Source organism: Pollicipes pollicipes, unplaced genomic scaffold (genome assembly GCF_011947565.3).
Source record: "Pollicipes pollicipes isolate AB1234 unplaced genomic scaffold, Ppol_2.1 Scaffold_3447;HRSCAF=4054_pilon_pilon_pilon, whole genome shotgun sequence".
NCBI classification, from domain to species: domain Eukaryota; kingdom Metazoa; phylum Arthropoda; class Thecostraca; order Pollicipedomorpha; family Pollicipedidae; genus Pollicipes; species Pollicipes pollicipes.
The window spans coordinates 2,012,781-2,021,602 of record NW_023596297.1 but is presented as its reverse complement, the minus strand read 5'-3'; the positions used below and the strand labels follow the sequence as shown (position 1 = coordinate 2,021,602).

Below are 8,822 nucleotides of genomic sequence, written 5' to 3'. Positions count from 1 at the left end.
GTCAAGGGAAATGGGCATCGAAGCCTTTTATGCCTAGCCTCTTAGCCTCTTATGATATTCCTACTTAAGCCTTTTATGAAAGTGCTACTTATATCATGTCCAAGTAAGTAAATGGGGCCAATGAGAAAATCCAGAATGTGGCCTTCTGGTCATCCAAGCAAACGGTCGCGCTATCCTAAAACGGGGCCACTTGTTCCCGAAAAGGGCCTCCTGGTGTACAGAGGGACCTCCTAATTCAGCGCAGGCTGCCTTCGACTCATGAAGGGGCCTCCAAATTTAGCCAAGGGCCTCTTTATCCCAAAACAGTGCATCCTGATCCGTAACTGCTGTCACCTGGTGCATGAAAGGGACCTCCTGTTCCAGTAATTGGGCGTGCTGAATATAGAGGATACCGTCTAACCCAAAATAGGGACCTCCTAGCATACGAATGGTGTCACTCGAGCCAGCAAACGGGCCTCCTGAAGAAAACATTGGGCCTACTTATCTAGAGCATGGACTACCTTACTCATAAAGTTGGCCTCAGTATCTAGAACACGGACTTATTGAAGTAGAAAAGGGTCTTTCGAGACATATTTATTACTTTCTATATAAGTTATGAGACCACCCTTGATTTGGATTTTAGTCATCTACAGGTATTGCAATGCTTTTAGTTTTGAAAAAGGGTACTCCCAAACAACCTGACGAACAAAAACATATTCTTCCCCTTGTCTGCTATCAAAAGCGGGGGAGGGGCAACTGCCCCTCCTTCCCATCCCCTGCTGCGCCGTCCGTGGTGAGTATGTCACCAGCTAGCACGGGACCAATAGGTATTGACAGCCTGGTCCGTCAAATACGTCAAATCTTGCGTCGTCGACCCGTGAGTGTATGCACGCTTTTGCAATCGTTGGGGGGGGGAGCGATTAAAAATGTTTAACCAGAAACCGCGCGCGAGGCGCGCCGCAGGCGCAAAATTTCTTACATGGCTAAAAAACTATTGCATGTTTTGACTCTGCTTATCTTCTTTGGCTATCCCGCTTGTTTGCTATCGATATTTATTCACTTGTAAAAATATCATAAAAGGTAGTGCGCATGTCCCCGTTGTCCTTCCTTGAATGCGTCCAAGAGTTCAATTACATGGCTAGACATTGACAACACACTGATCGTCCAAAGCTCACAGCTCAGCTCACAGCTCAGCTCACAGCTCAGCTCATAGCTCAACTCATAGCTCAGCTTACAGCTCAGCTCACAGTTCAACTCACAGTTCAGCTCACAGCTTAGCTCACAGCTCAGTTCACAGCTCAGTTTTCAGCTCCGATCATAGCTCAGCTTACAGCTTAGCTCACCACTCAGCTTATAGCTCAGCTTATAACTCAGGGTATAGCTCAGCTCACAGCTTAGCTTACAGCTCAGACAGCTCAGTTTACAGCTCATCTCGCAGCTTAGCTCACAGCTCAGCTCATGTCACCGACCGCCACTCCTCATTAGCTCAGAAACCCGGCGGGAGCCCCCAGAGCCGTCTGCTTTGCCGCAAGAGATAAAAACATCACTTGGCATTACCAAAAACAAACAAGCATTGACATTCCAATGAGAGGGAACAATGGGATGCAACCTGGGGTGACGGGTATCTATGGAACCAGACAGGCAGTTGTGCAACGCGTTGAGCCGCTGCTGCGAAGCGCTGTGAGAATTATGTGGTCCAGCATAAGATACGACAACACTCGCTAACTCCCTGATTGCTTTATTAAAAGAAACATGAAAGATATGGATGCCAACGAACGCGATAGCACGAGCCTGCTGGGATCAATGCTTGATCATGCGGCGCCGAAGTGCGACTCTCTAGAAGCTGAGTTTTGTTACAGAAATTTAGCTTTTCGTTACGATTTCAGGTTTGTTATTTGATGTGAGGGCAAGCAGCGCAAACAGCAGCAGATGAACGAGCTCTTTTTGAATAGAAGAGCCATTACGTACAATGCTGAGATGATACTGGCCCATTGCAAAAAGTACGCTTATCGTAAGCATTGTTCGAGATCGCAAGGAGAGTATCCAAGGCCTTGATAGTGCCTTCTGGCTAGCTGATCGCGTCGTCAGCAGCCGACCGCACCAAGCATAAGTGCCGGAGCTAAACCGTGAACAATTCGGATAGTCAAGGTGGTATTACTGGCTGGTACCTTAAAACCCCAAAGTTTTAAAGCACGCATAACAAAGCTTGTGCCAAAATAATTCCGTGAACAGTTATAATGACGGTTGTGGCATTCAATCACCGGCGCGCGTTGTAGCGGTGTTCTATTATCTCATTCCCCTATGTTATTAACATCAGGTAATCAAGCAGCGCGAATCAGCTACGTAAAGAGCGGTAGACCAGCCTGGTTGTAGAGCAGTGACGGACTACATCTGGTCTGGGTATTAAGACAGGTAGGCGCTTACGCTTTGTGAAGACGAGTCAGAATTGTCTTAATTCCGGGAATCGCATTGCGAGGTCCAGCATGTCCACTTTAACTGGATGTCCGGAGGGTTTGTCTGGGTGAAAACTTGACGACGGCTGAATGAAGTTTTTCGTTGCTGTTGAGTTGTAAGAAGGAGTGAAGCCTCTGAAGCACGGTATGAAGACATTCCTTTCACATATCACCCTCTAGTGTATTGTGGCCAGTGATGATATGTGACGTTACGGGTTCTCGAGGTGAGAGTGACTGACCTTATATCTATCAGGAGCCGGTTAAACTAAGATATCAAGCAATCATTTGGATATACTAGTAGAACGCACAGCACTTTAGTGGTGCTCCTGGTCACAACAGTGCAAGGTTAACCAAAGATTATTGTCCGAAAGCCTAGAGCATCTAAAGACGGAAAATGTTCCAAAGCGCTTAAAGCTCCGCTAATACAACGTCAAAATAATGGACATTCGACCTTTTACTCCTAACATTGGATTTATGGTGCTACAACACAGGTATTGCTTGAGCATCTTCTCTTAGTTGAGTCTGTTTAGCGTCAGCTCATTTCTCTATCTCTCACGCGCCGGTTTTGTACAGTAATTTTTCACTCTAACTTATTCACTCGCGATCGTAAATGCTGCCGGGAACATCGGATAATCTCGCAACATAGCCGATGGATGCTTGATATCCTCTTTTACCCATTTCCAGCAGCATGCTAAAAGTCAATAATTCTCAGCATAACAGGCCTGACTGCCGAAAAACAGGGGCTTAGAGCTTCTTTTGCTTATATCGTGACATGTGGCTTCTAACGTTCTTCAGGGTGCCTTTGACATGCGCTCCAAGTCCGCGATACAGAACATAGTCAGTATGCCTGGCCATTTATTTTGTCACGACTGCATGATCATCACACGACATTCTCGTCATAGCCCTCGGCGGCGCGTCAGCCGCCGCGAGGCGCCCGGCCGGACAGCCGGCAGGTAGGCGTCGCCCGTCCGTCCGCTATGTACAGAGACACGCTCGGCCCGATCGCACGGCGGCCGCCGAGCCCGGACACCCCACACACAGTCACGCGCTCCCACCAGACTAGCTCAAGAACCCGCCGCTCCGTCCGCGCCCTCTCTCCCCCCTCCCAGGTCGGCAAGGGCCGCCGCGGGCGCGGGTTCACAGGCCGCCGGCGCGGCGCTCTAATATATATTCATGTAACAAACGGACAGGCGACGCGTCGATGCACAACACTGCACTAAGCATGTATCACAGCTGCTCGCCGGGCTCGGCCCGGCCGATGTAGGGATGATGCGCGCGGGAGCCGGCCGCCCGCCCGACCAAACACTCGATAAACCATTTCATTTAACAAAAGTAAAAGTGCGTGCGATAAGATTCCGTCGCGTTGCGCCGATTGGCCGATTGGCCGGCGCGGCCGGCCCGGCACCGGGCCGAAAAACAGGCTCAGCTGAACGCCGCTGCCCGCTCCGGGTCGCCGGTCGGCACGGCGGGGTCAGCTGCTGGCGGAAGCCGCACGCCCGGGCTGCCGGGTCGCCATAGGGTGATCCTCGGCGCTGACCTGTGGTGACCCGCGGCGACCCGCGGTCGGAGCGGCGCCGCGATCACGGCCGACCGCGCAACAGGCGCGCGGCGCGGGGCGGCGTGACGCGGGTGACAAAGACGAGACCGGCGCGCTTGGTGCCAACCGGCCGCAACGTGAATGCGACTTCCAGACGGGTCAACGCCGAAAGTGCGCGATGGTATCTTAACGACGCGGAGTCCCAACGCTTAGTACTTTGTTTACTCTGCCAGCCCGGCCCGCTCAATTACTGACGCTCATTGGCTGGGAGCCTGGTGGCACGAATGGCCCATAAACCCGGCCAAGTGGCGCTTTTACTGAGCACGCGGCCGCCCGCTGGCCGCCCGTGTCGCGCCCCGCTCCCTCGTCCTGCCGCGGCCCGCGCGCGGACGCCACCGCCTCACCCCACCCGGCACGCATTCTTTTCGCGCGGCGGAATGCCGCCGCTGGCCGGGCGCGTAAGCCACGCGGCGACCGCCGCCGGTCAGCGGGCGGCGGCGGCGGCGGCGGCGGCGGCGGCGGCGGCGGCGGCGGCGGCAGCAGCGGCAGCGGCGTTCGCCGGCGCCGACAGCGGGGCAGCGCGCGCCGCGCGGCGAATGGCGGCGGCGCCGATGGCCGCTGCGATGGCCGGCGGCAGACCGCGGGGCGGGCCCGCCCGCGTAATCACAGGCTTCCTCGCAGCGCTCAATTATCACAAAATGAGGAGGGTGGGACAAAATGGTCTGGCCGGGCGGCAGCGCCGGCACGGCCGGAATGCGACGACACCCGGCAGCCGCGGCGTCGTCGCCCCGGCCGTGCTGCGGCGGCGGCGTTAAAGCACTCGGCCCCACACAGCGCCCGGCACGCGGTCCACGCCGGCGGACGGACGCCCGATGAAATAACAACAATGACTGGCGGCACGGCGCGCACTAGCTGGCGTATGTCCGTTCGCACCGCTCGATCACCTCGTGCACATTGTCTATGCGTCGCTTCAGTATTTTGATGCTCTTCTCGGGCAGCGTGGGCAGGAAGTCCACGAGCTCGGGGTGCGTCTCGCGGAAGGTGCGGCGCAGCGTGGTCCCCACGTCGCCCGCCTCGCGCAGCTGGCGAATGCGCCGCACCGTAGCGCGCCGGAACACGCACGTGGCGTCCAGCATGGTACGATGGTACGGCTCGTACTTCTCCAGCAGCCGGTAGCCGTGCAGCAGGCCCGACTCGTTGTCGAGGAAGAGCAGCAGCCCGGAGGCGGTGTCGCGTACCAGGTTGTGCGCTGGCGCCTCCATCATGGACGGGTTCCACTGCATGTTGTAGAGGTTGTTGACGACGCGGTCGAGGTTGGCGGTGAGATAGTCGAACACGATGAGGTCCGACCACTGCGCCAGCTCGACGAGCGTGTCGCGGTGCTGCTCCAGCTCCAGGCCGCGCAGCGACAGGTCCACCGGGTGCAGGCGCCGCTCGGGCCCGCGGAATGGCTCGGGGATGAATGCGGGCGCCAGCTGCTCGCGGAACTGCGTCAGCACCACCGGTCGGTCCTCGGCCCACTGGGCCAGGCTGAGCTGCGCACGCACCGCCGACCACTGCCACTCGCCCGGCCGGACCAGCATCAGCGAGGTGGGCGGCAGGTTGCCGATGCCCAGCTCACGGCTCAGCAGGAAGCTGAAAATCTCGCCCTGGATCTGGTCGAAGTTCTGCCGGTAGCGGCAGCACGACTGCGTGCCGTTCTCGAACGTCAGCAGCCGGTTCTGCATGCGGCCGCAGCCCTCCTCCACCTTGATGAGCGCCGAGTGCCGGCAGAACGAGCGCCACGCCTCGACGGCCGCGTCGTCGACGCCGGCCGGCAGCGACGCCTCCACCGCCTCACTCCAGAAGATGCCGTCCGTCAGCGGCTGCGAGGCGTTGCGCGACGGCGCCGGCAGCGGCGTCTCCACGCGCGTCGGCTCCTCCGACGGCGGCGGGGTGCGCGCCGTGCCTGAGGCCGCGCCCGGCGCCCGCGGGCTGACCGTGGCCGCCAGGTGCACCTCCTCCATCGGCGGCATGACGGACGGCGGCGGGCGTGGCGCGGCCAGCGGCGGCCGTCGCGACAGCGCCTCCAGCAGGCCGGCCGGCTCCGGCGGCCGCGGTGTCGGCGTCGGCGTCGGGTGTCGGCGCCGACGCCGGCTCGGGCGTCGCGTACAGCGGCGGCCAGCACGTACAGCGGGAATCAGCACGCCGATCACCGTGCCCAGCACGAACGCGACGCCGGCCGTGATGACGCACAGCGCCTGCGCCGTGCGCGACGGCCGCCACGCGCACTCCGAACAGCTCCACCTTGTGCATAGCGGCCGGCTCACGCGGTCATGGGCGCGGCGCGGCGCTACCGGCGCCCGTGCGGCTGGCTCGGCGGGACCCGGCGCGACTGAAGCGGCGGCGCGGCGGTCGCGGCGGCCGGCGGGGGGGCTGGCGCCGGCGGCGCGGGGGCGGAGCCCTGGCCGCGCGTGCACCTGCGAAAAACGTCACGACGCTCAATCAGCGGAGGAGGGCCATGTGAATTACCGGCGGCGGCCGGCGTCCGATTGGTGGCTAATTGAATGCGTCACTGTGACGTCACTGCGGGACAGGTGACGCCGGGTCGGCGCCATCCACAGACGCAAGCCGGATAGGCGGACGAGAGGTAGCGGGCGACAAACGGCGACATTTGGCAAGCAGGTCTCGGCAGTCCAGACATGTCGGCTCGCGAAATAAGGGAGCGGTGGCCATCGTTGTGGGTGACAATACGGGTTCAGTGGCAGGACCTGCATGTAATCTTGGAGTAGCGGTCGTGAGGAACAGTGTTAGTTCATTCAAATGCGGGGGCACAGCGACCGTTGCCGACCAGAACGCGTCAGTGAAAAATTGGGTATTGGTCACGCAGCAGAAGGGTCTGATTGAGGAACGGTGCGTGGGGTGGGATAGGGGGGGGGGGGGGGAGGGCAACGAGTAGTGCTGGATAGCCTGAGGACGGCGGAAAGGATAGGTGCAGGGTTCACTGAATCAGTCCCAGGGGAAGTCGAATAGGCGGACACGATGACAACAACAGCAGGCCTAAGGGACGTGTGAAGGATGGAAGTCATGGGTCAGACCGCGAGACACTGAAAGGAACTGACACTGTGACGACACCGGGCTAGACTGAGAGACTACAGACACGCGGACAGCGGACAACACCCAGCGACGGTGCACGACGCGCTCAAGGCCGACGCGTCACATGGTGCAGCGCGGGCCGACTGTCCAGCCTGCCACCTCCACAGGCGTGACGGCGCGGCGACACCGGCGACAGCCACAGCGGCCTGTTGTCACCGGCCAACACCCAGACGCGTCCCCTCTCTCGCCGTGTTTGGCGGCGGGAGCTAGGTGAGGCTGAGGCATGTTTGTGGGACCTTGGTCAGCGGGCCGGGACGAGGAGCCACGCTGAACGGAAGCGGGCTTGCCGGAGTACGGCCGAGCTGGAGTAAATGAGAACGGAGGCGGGCTCGCGAGAGTACGGCCGGGCTGGAGCAAATGAGGATGGAAGCTTGCTCGCCGGAGTACACCCGGTCTGGAGTAAATGAGAACGGAAGCAGGTTCGTGGGAATGTGGTCGGGCTTGAGTAAATGAGAACTGATGCGGGCCCGCGGGAGTACGGCCGGGCTGAAATACATAAGTGAAGTTGTTCAGCAAGTTTGGTCGGCCGTCAAGTCTACATTTCATTTCACTTGCCCACATTGGTGATAACAAACTTCATTTGCCTGCGATCGCAAGAAACCCCAAAGGACGTGCGGAGCTAGGTTTGTATACGTGCGGAACGTGACCAACTTCCTCGAAACATGTGAATCTTGCAGTAACTTGGCCCCGCTCATCACACTTGCGGGTGTGAGAAAAACAAACGAGAAGTACCAGCTATGTTGATAGATCATTTGAACTTGTACCGCTTATGATTAAGCACCCTCGATGAAAGTAATGTGCAATGATAGCAGGGAGCCGTAATGGCCAAGTGAGGATTTCATCAAGTCGTTGTTTAAACTTGCTACACCACAAGCCGCACGAGACCATTTTAAGAGCCAGTAATCCAAATCCTAGCCTCCAGATCTGCGCACGGCCTGGCTGTTTCGCACTACTATGACTGAGCAAGGTCTGGCACGGCTTGTTTCACTGAATTGGTTGCAGTGCACAGGAGTATGGGGTATGAAATCACAAACAAGGCTAGCAATTATCTTTGACACGCACCCTAGAAAGACAGCGTGACGACAGGTAATCCTGAAGCACGCTGCATACTGTGCATCACATCCTTAGCTTGCATTTACTTGAAGATAATAACTCGCCATTACATGAGTCAGACACTCCGAAGCTGACCGTGCAGACCATGCTGCAAAGATACGCGTCAGCAGCGCTTCAGCGCGGCCCGCGCTGTCTCGTCACAGGCGGGCCTTCAGGTCTGCGCCACATTCCTGCGCGCTGAACTGGAGACAGGCTGCGGCAGCATTATGTCGCGGCGGCGCACCGAGCATCGATCAGGCAGCCGTCTGCTGCAGCGGCCGGACCCGCCGACGCCGAACACGAATACTGAAACCGACGCGCCTGCCCGACTGCAGGCTCTGCAAATGCGCCGAGGCGTCAGCTTCGGCGGCGGTCCCGCGCTGTCAAAGGGCGCCGCGGCCCGGCCGCGTGCGGCAGCCGCGCTAAGCGGGCGCGTTTGTCGGAGGCGACAGCCCGGTCGGCTCCACATCCGTCATGCAAATGAGCGGCCAATTCGGCGCGCCCCGCCGCCCCGTGCCGGCGTGCTGAGCTGGAGGCGCCGAGCTGGCGGCCTTGCAGCGTGCTGGGAGCGTCGCTGACGTGGACGGAACTGCTAGCGCTGATTACAAAAGTGCATTAAAATTCGT

The 8,822-nt window shown here is 58.8% G+C and overlaps 1 protein-coding gene across 1 annotated transcript; it reads right to left on the bottom strand.

Moving 5' to 3' along the window:
* Positions 1–4,577: 4,577 nt before the first annotated feature.
* Positions 4,578–5,883, bottom strand: LOC119091865 (extracellular serine/threonine protein kinase four-jointed). The gene has a single exon (XM_037214769.1). The coding sequence runs from the start codon at positions 5,694–5,696 to the stop codon at positions 4,878–4,880; it is 819 nt and encodes a 272-aa protein (XP_037070664.1). The 5' UTR covers positions 5,697–5,883; the 3' UTR covers positions 4,578–4,877.
* Positions 5,884–8,822: the final 2,939 nt, after the last annotated feature.

Bases quoted from the DNA above. Each gene is read 5' to 3' on its own strand.
- LOC119091865 (XM_037214769.1), bottom strand. From the start codon at position 5,696: ATGCAGAACCGGCTGCTGACGTTCGAGAACGGCACGCAGTCGTGCTGC.